This window comes from Aulostomus chinensis, chromosome 19, assembly GCF_037954235.1.
Source record: "Aulostomus chinensis isolate RoL2024-O1b breed Wild chromosome 19, RoL_Achi_v1.0, whole genome shotgun sequence".
NCBI classification, from domain to species: domain Eukaryota; kingdom Metazoa; phylum Chordata; class Actinopteri; order Syngnathiformes; family Aulostomidae; genus Aulostomus; species Aulostomus chinensis.
The window spans coordinates 13,689,445-13,703,559 of NC_141338.1; the positions used below are offsets into that span (position 1 = coordinate 13,689,445).

General features: G+C 44.2%; 1 protein-coding gene across 2 annotated transcripts; it reads right to left on the reverse strand.

Moving 5' to 3' along the window:
- Positions 1-953: 953 nt before the first annotated feature.
- crkl (CRK like proto-oncogene, adaptor protein) lies at positions 954-12,870 on the reverse strand. Of its 2 annotated transcripts, none has more exons than XM_086187787.1 (4): positions 12,290-12,870; positions 11,668-12,006; positions 9,671-10,145; positions 954-1,507 (listed from the first exon to the last, which is right to left on the reverse strand). In XM_086187787.1, the coding sequence occupies exons 2-4, from the start codon at positions 11,976-11,978 to the stop codon at positions 1,373-1,375; spliced, it is 921 nt and encodes a 306-aa protein (XP_086043913.1). In that variant the 5' UTR covers positions 11,979-12,006; positions 12,290-12,870; the 3' UTR covers positions 954-1,372. The 2 variants fall into 2 exon arrangements, with proteins under 2 accessions (XP_086043913.1, XP_086043912.1); XM_086187786.1 differs by having other exon boundaries at positions 12,196-12,870.
- Positions 12,871-14,115: the final 1,245 nt, after the last annotated feature.

A 14,115-nucleotide genomic window follows, 5' to 3' on the forward strand; every position in this document is an offset into this window, starting at 1 on the left:
ATGGACAGGAAGTAACGTCGCGTTAAAAAAAAATTAAGGTTTCGAGAGGATGCGCCAAAAGATGCATTTATTTGACTCTCTGAAAAAGGCATTAATGGGATCTCATTGGCTGAGTGAGCCACCTCTACCTTCCCTGACCTGCGCCACCTCGGTGGAAAGCCTTCACGCCCACACCGCGTTCTCTTCGTTTTGAAGCCGGCCTCGTCCACGGATGCTCGGAGGGAGCGCTGATGTTGCTAGTTGACTTTTGACAACATGTTGAAAACTTGGCACGCTTATGCAAACATGGAGAAATTTTGACTTCGAGTGCTTCATGCGTTTTGCACTAAAACCCTGCTAATCTCTAAGCGATATCCTTTGAGTTGAAAAGAACGACTGACAAAAAAAAAGAAAAGAAAGAAGGACAGTATAGAGAGGAACCCAATGGACATGCAAAGTCATCCCGCTACCATACATGTTGTCCATGTGACAAACTAAACATCAAAAACAAACAAACTGCTGTTGATCGTGTGGCACAAATGATAAGATGAAATCACATATGGCTGCGTCTTGCTCCAGGAGCCCAAGTCTGGTAGCCAGCTTGTAGACTCAGCTCTTCTGCTTCCTCCTGACACACAACACACATGGAAACCCTGCCAATCTGAATGGCCAATAAGTGTGTGTACATGTGTGTGTGCTTGTGTAATGGTTAAGGTACGACAGTGACTTGATTGTTTTTTTTGTTTTGGAGAAAAATTACATCCGACTAGCTGGTTAGCTCCTCGTTGCCTCAGTGCTCTCGATAGGGATATTGCTTTTCCCTACTTTGTACAAATATCTGCACATCAATGAGACACACACACACACACACACACACACACACACACACACACAAGAAGACACACACACTTTGTAAAGTCCCCAAGACTTCAAACATAGCAAGTACTTAGAGGAGAAAAAAGGTGGTGATGTAATGGGGTGAATAGCCATTGTGAGCACGCACGCACGCGCGCGCGCACGCACACACACACACAAACACACACACAAACACACACACACACACACACACACACACACACACACACACACACGCTCATGTTGATGCCCAGTGATCTGGAAATGGAAAGGAACCCGATGTAAAAACGCAGCTCATCCTAGGATAAAGATGGGGGGGGGGTGTCAGCTTTATTTTGGACCAGACATCCAAAGCTGTAAACAGTCAGAAAGCCTTGCAACGGTTGGCAACAACATAGGGGTCGCCATCACTGTACAGTCCCAAGCAGGCAAGCACGTAACCATGGTGACACTGGCGGAAAAAGGTGAAGATGGCCAGTAGATTCATGTGCAGGTCGACGACAGGTCGTACTGGCAACAGGGCTCAGTGGACCTGAGGTCAGTCACTCTCGTCTGGATTCTGGGGGTCTATGATTTTGACATGGGTGAATGGGAAGTGACCCCTACGTCCGTTCACCTCTCCCTCCCACTGACCGCTGATGTTCATCCGTGTAACCTTGACGATGTCGCCAACCTGAGGAGGACAGGAGGACAGGAGGCGGAGTTACAGGAGGAGCAGGATGTGACAGACTTTAAAACACAAGATAAACAATGAAACCTTACAGTGTGACATTAAACAGCATGTGATCACAATATGGACGACAAGCCAGCTGAGCTGACGTCTGGTGAGAGGCAACGGTTCCACAATGGTACCAGTGGACGGTGGCTCAGTTCAACAGCTACAGCTGACAGCAACTGAGCGTGTGAACCCCTGTACTTAAAGCCGATGCTGATGTGTGATGCATCACACCTCCGGTTTCAGGACGCTAGCGTGCCGTCTAAAGATCAGGCAGGGTTACAGCCTTTATCTGATTTGAGTAAACAAGCCACTCAGGATGATAATCACAGTAAATCTCCTCTCTTAACAACTTGCACACATTAAGAAAATGTGACATGGAGACCATACCTGCAACTTCAGTCCTGGGTTTATGATCAACTTCCAGGTTATCGAACTAAATGTCCATCTTACTTATCATTGAATGTGAGAAATAAAAAAGAGGTGGAGCTCCAGAGTTGAGCTCTCAGTGATCAGTGGCTGCGCTCGCTGTCATACTGTCTGATGGATAAAAGTTATGATGTCAGAGTAACTCAACCATCTGGGGGATCATAGTTTACCTTCTGGAGCAGGAAACCTCGACAAAACATGCAGCAAATCCCAGTGAGCTCAATGCTCAGTGGCAAGTCTCTAAGTGAGAGGCTGTGCACGGCTGCACATGAACATTAGTGTTGTCATCATCAACTTGAGGCTGATGTTTTTAATCAGGAAGCTGGAATACTGTTCCAGTCACAGAGGTGTGAAGACAACTGTGAAAGACTAGCAACTCTAATTTAACATCAATTACCTGTGACTGGACTTAGACTGGAGCCTTACGACTTCAAAGACTTGATATTCCTCCCAAGGCAAAGACGTTACATGATGCCACTAAAGCTATTTAGTGAATCAACTTCAGTTCCCAGATTATCAACCCCCTGAGGATCAAGCCAGCAGCATCTGATCAGGTGGAGACAGAGGCAGCAGCATTCTAGAGACCACCTGATAACTGGCTTTCAAATATTACTGAATCTCAATGATTAGACTGTGACCAATGAAAGATTACACTAAATAACATTCAAAGAACCACAGAACAGAACAGAACAGAACAGAACACACACACACACACACACACACACACACACACACACACACACACACACACACACACACACACACACACACACACACACACACCTGGTATTCCTAGTAAGAGTTGTCACTGACCTCTATTCATGTAGACAGCCCCCCCAACCCAAACCCTAGTCCTAGTCTTGATCCTAACCACTTGATGGCTAACCCTAATCTCAATTCACCCTAAACTAACTTTGATCAGAATAGTTAGGACCGGCCCTCTCGCCCCATGAGGACTAGAGGTCTAGATAAGGTTACTGTTTATAGCAGATGAGTCATATTCTTGGTCTTATAATGATACTGAAAGAGCAAATACTTCGTATCGGCCCAATGTATTGTCAAATATTCACCTCCCCCCATTCATAAATTTTCTCTGAGATGAACTCCGCCATGTCTTATCTTGTTGTTGTCTCATAAAACACGCGAACTTGTAAACAAACCCTGTTGCCGGGCACAGCCATCTTGCCTTTTCCACACCTGGAAACACACCTGGACAGCTGCTGCAAACAAGCATCTCTCAGAGACAATTCTACGCCGCCCTCCATCAGAAAACAGCCTAACTGCTACTAAATGTGCAACAAGTGTCAGTGTCACATAGAAGCTATACAAGGAAGCCTAGCTAGTGGCAGAAACTAAATAACTTCCTTTTTTTAAAATTTTTTATAAGTTTTCATGTCATGTCATGTCTTTACTTTCTGCCCCAATTATACAGGGTATTGGTATCAGTCATGATGCCATCCCTTCCCATACACCTGATTGATCAAACTAAACCCCTTCATCACAGCTTCCTAACTGTTAGGCTCTTACATGCTGGCACCATGTTTGGCCATTTCAAACAGAATAATTTAGTCGTGCATTTGCATACTGGGTGGGAAAGTAGGGGTCTGATCACAAGTGGTCACTGGAGAAGCCCCGCAATGCCAGGTGTGAACTCAAACTGTTCACTGTGATCAGATCACCAACCACGCATGCTAATTAATGTGAGTCCTTGTTGGTGCTTCATCAAACGCGTGACTGAAGTGAATGTGAAGCCACACCATTTGTAGCTTTGGGTCCAGAGTGAGGCTTCAAGGACATCCAGTCCAGGACATTATCTGAAACAATCATCTTTTACGCCACTCTGGAATGACAGGAATGCTACAGAGACGTGGAGAGCTTCAGCAGAGGTCGTCTGACGAAGAATTATACAAAACTTCTATCCAATCTGTCCACCGACCACATTGCAGTCAAATCAGATTTCCGTGACTGAGGCCACACTTAGACCTGGTTTTAAGATTCGCCATGATTAACTGATCACGAGCGGACAGATGTGAAGACGTCAGATCACTCTTGGCTTCCCTCCAACATCCACCTCCTGTCACCACTACAGATGAAATATTATGTCCATATATGCCAATATATATACCAACACATCCACTCAGGTCTGTAACGGACATTTTAAATTCTATAAAAGCAATTACTGTCTCATGATAGATGATCTATCTGGTTTATCAATTATTTGTGTGGAGGGAGAGAAAGGGTGACCTGCATTGACTGTGTAAACAAGCGTCATGGATGCTTTTCTTAAGTCTGTCATACCCTTTTCACACTGAAAAACGCGTGTCAACGCGGGTTTTGGACCCGCATTTGCTCGGCATTGGGGCGCATTCAAGCTTCCAGAAGACTCGGGTCTGAACTCCTGCTGTGAGGGCTGCGTGCCTGTGTTTTTCTCTCTTGTATGTCATCGCGCTGACCACGTCATCATTTCACGCAAACATGCGCTGGAACACTGCGAGGTAAATAAATGACAACAAGGATGTCACAGAATCAAACAATAGTGTTGTCGTTGCGTGCATTGCAATGTTGTCTCTTTTGCAAAGCATGCAAACTCGGCGCAGATTGGAAAATGTCAGCGCTAATGCAGCGATGGAGGATGGAGTTTTTGGCGAGTCTGGAAGGGAGCTGAAGAAGCTACAGGTCAAGCCTGACAGGCGGCGCAGTGACAAAATCATGATACGACAGGAAGGTCGCGTGAGACCTGAGACAACGCGTGTTGCCTTTTTCACACTGCAGGTGAGCCGAGCTGCTAAACACCCGAGTCGCTTGGCTAGTCGGTTGACGCGGGTCGGATTGCTGAGTCGACCCTTTCAGAGTGCCCAAAAACCCGTGTTGACCCGCGTTTTTGGTGCAGTGTGAAAGGGGCTTCGGTCAGAAATGAAGAGCAGAGCAGCTTCACACCCGTAGGTGAAGGCAGTTGACGGGTATTCAGGGTCTGACCCGGGTCCAACATTCAGCTAAGAAGTTATAGCTGCTGGTTTCCACAAAGTCTCAAATTGTACTTGCTGAACTTCCTCACGAAACCTGAGGCTTTAACAAGTGTACCATTCTGAATGCAGACTTTGATCTAAATGCTCAAGCATGCTGATTATATTATACGTTTGCTGATGCAGAACAACAAATCCTGCCATATGCAAAAGCTCATATTCATATTTCTGCCTCATCACTTCAAAACACTCATACTGTATGTATTTAGAAAAGCAATATTCAAATAAAATGAAACAAGCAGGCTAACTGTAACACCTCAACCACCAGGATATAACCTGATGACACGTGGGGAGCCCGTCTGCCCCTGACGTGAATGATGACTCAAAGCTTGTGCTACTTAATCCCCCCATTCTCCAAAATAGGCACAGAGCAACCGGGAGGTATTTTAGCGTGAGCTTTGACCTGTTCTCACCAACAACCGAGACAGAAGAGACAGGAAGGGAGAGAAATAACAAGAATGTTGAGACGGTTTAGTCAAAGATGCTGATTGAAGCACCACAGTTTTAGCTTTCTTCTCAGAGCCTGGTTTGTGGGGTTTCTGCAGGAAAAGATCACTTCTACCCCTCCTCCTCATGTTCTGGTAATAACGGGTGGTCTGAGGTCTCTGACCTCACTGGTTAATTCCTCCAATAAAAATCTAGACGGAAAAAGATCTGACTGCACCAGCATGTCAGTTATCAGATGGTCCTGTCTTGACTGTTGTAACTGGCCTCAGCAATGGTACAAGTTGTTTAAATATTTATATCTATCTATATCTATATCTATATGCACACACACATACATACATACATACTCAGTCTATTGTCCATCTCCTTTATTTTGTAAGAGTATTTATCTTCTTTTTGCTACTGCAAACTCAATTTCCTTGAGGGAGCCATCCCAAAGGGATCAATAAAGATAAGCCTAAGCCTAAGTCTAAGTCTAAATGGTCCAAAATGAAGGACTCAGTCCTCCAGTCCTTCAGGACTCAGACAGTCATTATTCTTCAATTTCTGGCCATCTAATTTAGAATCTAATCTTAAATTATTGTGAATAACCTATGGAGGTATATGGGCACCTGCCTGCTGTATAAGAGAGAAGCCAGTCGTCCTCAGGTCCTCAGATCCGTCTGTTCTGAATGTTACTCTGCTTTATGGATGACTTTTTTTTCCCTTCAGGGGATCAAAACTCAAACTTAAAAGGTGACCAGTAGGCTAAGCACAAGTACACTGGGTTGTTAAGACGTTTTGAAATTATATCACTTGACTTAAACCACACTGAACATAGTGTTGTTTAACGTCTTAAAATTCTGTTTTCATGAAAATCCCTGGCCTCAAATTTTGATTGAACACAACTGAAAGCAAAGTGGTGGAATTTATAAGTCATCAAGAATGGCTGCCACTCCGTTCTGGCTTTCCCAGATGACACCATGACTGAGGTGAAGGGAGGTTAGGAACATGGCCATCTCCGAAGAGCAGAAATTGTTCTGGGACCATAAATATGCATCTCTTACGTTAGCACTGGCATCATTCTTGGCTGTTGTTGCGAGGCCATGACAAAGAGACTGCTCTCAACTAAAAAGGTTTCAGTAAGCTTTGGCAGCATCTGTTTCCCTCTGGCCATTTTAAAGATGTACAGTGGGTATTAAAGGCAGCACCACTCCTGCTGGAGAGAAGGCAAACCAACAGACCGGCAGCCTGATGGATGTGGACAAATGGACACCAGCAGAACTTTCACATTCAAGTGCGTCACTGCCGCCACAAATCTATTTGATACCGACTCCAAAGGACGAGGATAACCCAGAGCAACAAAACCGGGTCATTTCACGCAGGACAGACGAGTGTGAGCCCCGACACTAGACATGTTCAGAATTCCCATACCTTTCACAGACATCAAAACCCTCATGCAGTTGTATTGCCTTGTTCAAGATGTAAACAAGACAATGATATATTCACTTATCTGGTAGATATATTACACTTTCTTCAGTGGGCATTTTATCAGCACAGAGGTTCTAAAGGCTATCAATAAAGGCGAAGGTGTGAATCTCAAGATTAATAGGAGCTGGAGTCCTCATTAATGTTACCAAAATCCACCGGTGTGTTTCTTGCTTGGACAAGGGTCAGTACAGCTTCATTCTACTCTTTTGTACACAGTCTGAACAATAATGGGGAACTGCAGAAAAAAAAACAGGCGGTGTGATTCATTCCAGACTAGCAGGTTTTAGCTGCTGGGGTTCAGACCTCAGTGAGCCATAAGTTGCGGTAAATCACGCTAGCTGGAGATCAAAACGGAAGGCGCCTTCTGCTGTTACCCGGATAAAAAAGACAGGGAGAAACGAGCTAGTGTCATCCAGGTTGCAGTCGATTCAGCAAAACAATGATAGCCATCGCCTTCCATTGGTTTATGTCCATTTGTTTGAGAGGAAATGGAGGAACAGAGTTGCGCCAGACCTGCGCTGGTTTCTACGATTGATTGATAAACAAGTACAACATGATTGCACCGAGCTGTGTAACGTAGGCTGGGTCAGACGGTAAACATCCCAGACACAGACAGTAAAAAGTAGCTCACATCCTAACAAATGATGTAATTTCTGCAGTAACTGTGGCAACTTGGGCAGAGAATGCTAACTGATGGGTAAAAAGAATGACCTCCAGTCACATAGCCAACCCTTGTATCAAGCACAGTTGCGATGCTACTAGCCTAACCGCACTACTGATGGGCCAGTGGTCAATATGCCTGACAGCTAACGAGAGACCAGCACACTGGGTCCAGCTCTACAGACCCAAAGTTCACTAATTAATTTCAGGTTTTCCAGCATTTGCTTTGCTTGGCCACACCCTCTTTCTCTTTACAAAGCTGGATAAATGAACATTTAATTATGGTTACATCAAAGCGTCTGTCTCTGCTGTAGACACTGCGTAGAGTGACAGGCAGCAGAGGGTGCAGACTCAGACCAGACATGTTGAAGCATTCAGCAAGTATCACAGTGTCAGTTTGTATATGGAACCATGCTTTCCTGGGCTGATTGTTACCATTTATTTGTCAACTGAAAAAACAAACAACAACACAAAAACAACCAGACGAGCCGTCATGGAGACAGAACCAACGTTGCAACACAGAGCTGTCTTAACATGAATAGTGTGAATACCATTCACCAGGGCTGTTTATTGTTTTTCAATGAATATATCCATTTCCATGAAATGAAGAGTGATGAATCACCGCAGACAGCTATAGCTGCCAGCCCCTCCCTTTTGGACTAATTAGCCTCTTTTGTCAAGGCAAGTCATCAATGTGGGCTAACAACGTGTAATAATGATTCAGACTGAACCTGGGTCACAACCCGGGACAGATTCATAACAATAAGCTCACTGGAGGGTGGGAAATATATGATTCATATTTAGTTTACAGTAGAAGTTATTCAATTACTGCACAGAGGAACACGAGCTAAATGAAAGATTATTGGTCTTCACGCTGTCACCAGAGGTTGTTGGTTGTGATGCACCGCTCAGCATAGAGTTGTTACACCACCGAGAGGCTCCGCGCAGGGAGCAGATGTCCGTCTACAGTCAAACATTAGATACTACAGTGTCACATTACATGCTTCAATATACTATCAACATCCAAGCGGATCTGAACTAGCTACAGTTCTCTCTCCTGAGAGACCCAACGGTGCTGCTGACTGCCTCACTGACTGATTGACCACCAGGAAGCAGAGACAACGAATACAACCGGGCTCTGCTTGCCCAACTGTGTGCTGTCTACCTCAGATTTACAACTGCCTATGAGTATTTTGCAGTCTGGATCTTTGGATTTGGGGAGAATGCCGGTTAAACCGCAGCATCAGCACGAGGTAGATAATACAAGAGTAGAAGCTGAGGTAGGATGTTTGCCCCCCTAAAATCACTAAAGGCAATTAAAACACAAGGTGCATGAAATGACTAGGAAATTGCTATTGATGGTATCATGACTGGTTACCTCGGTCAGCGTAAGAGCATGAAGACTCATTGCTGACATGCTTGATGTAAAAGCACCAGGCCATATGATCGATACTCTTGCACAAATACTCGCAATGTTTCCGATTAAAGCAAAACTTTAAGCAACCGTTAGAATTGCCTCAAATAAGGAAATGCAAATAACAGCCGTTGCATCAAGAGGTTTGGAACGAATAAACCAAGATATGTGGCACACCTGACAGCCATATGAGCAATGTTACCCACAGCTGTAACAGGCAGCGGAGCAGGAGACTATGCTTAAACACACTATCGCCGTCTACAATGATCATAAAGTTTGGGAATATTCATAGCAACAACAACAGAGTAATCAGCTGATCAGTGACAGGAGTTTAAGATTTGCTACATCAGAGCTAATTCAAATTGAGGGTTTCCATCTTCGTGCATTTGTCTTTTCTAAAGACAAAAATAAACCTCAAAGAAGCGTAAAAACATTTTTTGTGTAATCGGGGTAGTTTGAATCGTGCCCTTCCTGTCCACCTTTTCCAAAGCCATACATCACGATATGCATCAAAATGTTGGTCACTGCATCTCAAGGAGAAGCAGCAGCACAAAACAGCATCCTTTTTAAGATCTTGCATCAATGTGCTGTATAGAAGGATGATGCTGATGAGGAGGAGAGTGCAGGGAAGACAACAGACAACAGATTTTGAGATAGAAAAGGGAAATTAAATTGTACCTCTAGAGCCAGAGCTGTCTTGTCATAAGCACATGGGACTCGTTTCTGGATAGCCCTTGCCATGACAGGGCCATTCTGCATGGACGGTAGAGGGGTGATAACTGCCCCGGGTGTGCTGGGGGGCAGTGGCGAAGGTGTCTGCGGCTGGGCGTAGGCGTGGACGAGGGCATGTGAAGGTTCAGGGATCCCGTAACTGTTGGAGTTGCGAGACCCATGGGTTGGCTGGCCAGGGTGAGGTGAAGGTCGTACCAGTTTCTCCACGTAGGGAACGGGGATCATCCCGACACGCCCCTCTTTACTCTTGGCGCTCCACCACTGCTCCTCTGGCTTCTCCAGGATGATAAGAATCTCCCCCCTCTTGAAGGGAAGGTCCTCTGCATCGCTGCCAGTGAAGTCATATAGAGTCCGCACATACTCCAGGTTGTCCTCTGGGCCACTCATAGGCTGGATGGGACCACTCATCGTGCTTGGGTACCTTGGGAAATCAAGAAAGCACAGACAATGACCATGGATGGCCTAATATAACCAGGGACTCGCTTCCCTCCAGCATTTGAGACCATATTCATGAGCCTTTTCTCCAACCACTTACTGAGGAATATTACAGTGAATAACAGTATTTGGAAAAATAACTAAAACATCAGGAATGCTTTGGACGTGCCAACAACAAGGTCCATAGCAAGGCACAATCAGTCCCAAAACTACCAAGGCAACGCTCGGCCCATAAAAACTGCGAACACATTACAAATACTTCAAAAATGAAAGCTTAAAATTTTGAATATATTATAAATTCATGTAACCTGGAATTTTCAATGCAAAGGAAGAGTAGTTGGTATTTTATAGATATGAATGTGTAATTGCTTTTAGTATTTTAAACACAAGTGGAAGTCATTTTTAAGGCCACGGAGCTGCATGATTTTGAAAAAAAATATCTATCCAATTGCAATCATGTTTTGACTGATATTGCATTTGCAATATGATGGATGCATAATTGGAAAAACCCCATCATACTGTGTATAATTTGATTTTCTTGGGAATCAGTCAAATGTTTTTTTTTAGTCTATAGATAGATGATGCAGGACGTCTCTGCAGCAATACAATATTCAACTTAACACCTTATTTTCACACACAATTAACCTCCGATAAATGCTGCACCCTCCTGTGATTTTTGAAAATTGCAGGTTAAATTGCAATTTTAATTAAAATATGATTGATTGATGTAAAGTCTGGCTGGTTCGACCTGCACAAAGTGCCAAGTAACAAGTCTGTCACAATAACAAATCTTGTTGGAGGATAAGGAATCACTGCAATAAATTAAATTTAATACAAGGGGCTGTTCTTCTTTTAAATACTATCGGTTGTTTCATAATCAAAGCCCGAGACGTTCTGGGGGTCTTGAAAAATAAGGGAAAATATTACAAATATAAAACACAGACAAGGAAAGAGTTAAGAATACTCCGACTCAGACATTCAAATTAAAATGTGAATCATATAAAAATATCCTCCAAAAATGAGTACTGAATAAATTAACTGCAAAAATAGTGGGCAAGGCTGTTGCGTGGACACACGCATGTAAACACAGTGGGTCCTGTATTGAGGTCAGCAAATCACTGAGTTGTCTTTGTTTATTGTGGGAGAAGTTGCTACTGGAATGACTTTAACAGGCCTACCTGGTCATGGTTTACTAGTTTCAAGTAAAGTGATTTCCCTTATAAAAATAAACTGGTTCTGTAATGGAAGAACTGCTGCTGTCTGGGACTTCCAGATTTGACAAACTTAAGTTTTATGACATAACAGACATCTGCAGTCTGACTGAAAGTAGGTTAGTTCTGATAAAAATAGATAACCCAGTTCACGTTGCTCGCTATAGATTTATAGTGCAGCATGTATGGAAAGTATGACATCAATTACACCTTACAACCGTGAGGGTGTGTGTGCGTGTGTGTGCGTGTGTGTGTGTGTGTGTGTGTGTGGGGGGGGGGGGGGTCAGACAGTCCTACCTGGGGGCTGGCTCTATCAGCATGGTTGTATCCAGGTAGTGGATTTTGTAGAACTCCAAGAGGGCCGGGAGGTGATCGAATTCCTGGTCGCCTATTTTAAACCTCTTGCTGGGCAAAGAGTTGATGATATAATGAGACACTTTGGAGTTCTCGGACACCGACAGCACGTAGTCCCCGGGGCAGGTGGACGAGTCTCGAACCAGAAACATGCCATGTCTCTGTCCTTGTAGCCTATTCTGTGCCTCTTGTCGTGACACGGGTCCGAAATACCAAGCGGACCGATCGGATGAGTCAAACCGAGCATTTGACATTTCTATTCAAAAATAAGTTAATATCAGTCTATAAATGACAAAAAAGACAGAAAAAATAAAGACAATAAGTTAGACGTGGTTGGGACTGGCCAATCACTGAGAGGTGCAGGGCTGGGCACCCTGTTTGCTTCCCGCTGCAGGCTCCACACACCTCCGCTTCGAAATGATAACAACAATAAGAATAATGATGATAATATTACTAATAAACACAAACAACCTGACGTCTTCAGAGGCAGGAGACTCACTCGACCCGATCTAGAAGCATAATCCTGCGATGCGATGAAACGGTTAGGTGAGAGAAATTAACTTACACCGGATAAACATCGACGGAAGCCAAAGAGACAAATGATCAATGAAGCTTCCTCTTTTTTGCCTTCCGAGAAAACAACAAGCTTCCCTTCTAATAATTTATGTCCTCCAGTCGGTGTCGGTTCCGAGAGCTAAAAAGGTTGGCCTCAGCTCGCCGTCAGATAATTCCTCATATCCGGGGGGGGAAAAAAAGGTCGCCCGCTGAAAACGTTTAATTGGTTATCTTCTCGGTCTCACGGTAAGGCACGCGTCATGGAAATGCGTTTTTGAATCCTCTCTCTCTCTCTCTCTCTCTCTGTCGCTCTCTCTCTCTCGACTCGGAGCAGACTTTGGAGGCAGCACAGCAATAAAAAAAAAAAAAAAAAATGGCGGCCCGCAACACGTCTTCACACCAGGAATGATCTCGCGGCGGCAGCGGCTCGTCTCCTGCGCGTGCATCTCAGGAGCCCGTGTCCGTTAGCTGTCGCGTGCATTTCCCCCACGCTCACACAGCCCACGAGGCGACTCGGGTTAACGATTCCGTTTAATTAATACTTTCCCCCCTGATTTCTGCTCGCAGCCCCCCTCACCCCAGACACCAGAGTTGTGAGTACGAGATTGAAAAATGGCGACGGGAGGGCAGGTCCCGGCTTCAAACTGCACGTCACTGACGCCTGGCCGGGAGGAGGAGTACGAGGCGGAGTGTGGGAGGGCGGGTAGTGACGAAAATGGACGGCCCCTCACCCTCGTGCAGATTCGGAGATGTCAATCATATTTCCATGACAAAGCTTATGTGACAAAGCAGTGATGTCATAACCGCAGGTCAACCAGCCGGTGGTATTAATAGACTAAAGGATACAACTCACCGTCTCAAAAAAGACTCAAAAGTGCTTGTAGAGCAGTGTTTCAGATTGATGCAACCTTTCTAAAAAAGGAACTTCAAATGGATGGTTACATAAACGGATCGGTAATGTTTTTAGCTATCTCCTACTACTAATCAATATAGGATTCAAAACAAGGATATAATAACATTTGCATACGTTTTTAAGAAACTGCATACTCAAAGAAAACTAAAACATTCATAGAATGTACGAGGTTATAGTCCTCTTTTTAAAGTAGGTGTTTTCTATGTTTCCATCTTGCAAGTGTATTCTGCACTGATTTGGCGTATCAAGGTCATATAGTGTGAAGCTATTGAAAAAAATATATTTTGTCATTAAAATAGTGATGGAAAATATAGGAAACAATACAATTTCCCCCCCCCCCCCCCCCCAAAAGTGCTGTGTCCTACATTTCATATCTGGTAATAATATCTGCAACTCACAGGAGTCCCTCGATCACATGCCAGTTATTAATATGCAGTATATGAAAAATGAATATTTGCAATCAAATAGTCAAACTAAATATAGGAAGGAAATAAAAAGAAAAAGCAACGGCTGGGACACGGCAGCAGAGGAGACCACCCCTTTATTGTTGCAGCCAATGAAGTCCCAACCCTCCTGCTGATCATAATATCTTGAGTGCTGAGGCTATTTTCCATGTGAGTTCTTACATTTTGCACGAAGACAAACTAGAATGCCTTTCAAAATGTTCCTTTTAATACTTGAAGCACATTTCAGAATTTGAATTGTTCAATTTTACTCGAGTGAGGAAGTTGAAATGCAGCATTGTGGTTTTATTTGTTTCTGTGAATTCTGCCATGTTGACCTATGACCATTAAAATCGTTTCAGTTCACCTTCTGCTCCCCATGGACTTTGGTGCTCAAAATGGAAATTCCCCCGCAGTGCTAACACAATACCTCCAGCCAGCGAGGAGGCATAGAAAGTTCGAGTGTACTTTTACCAACTC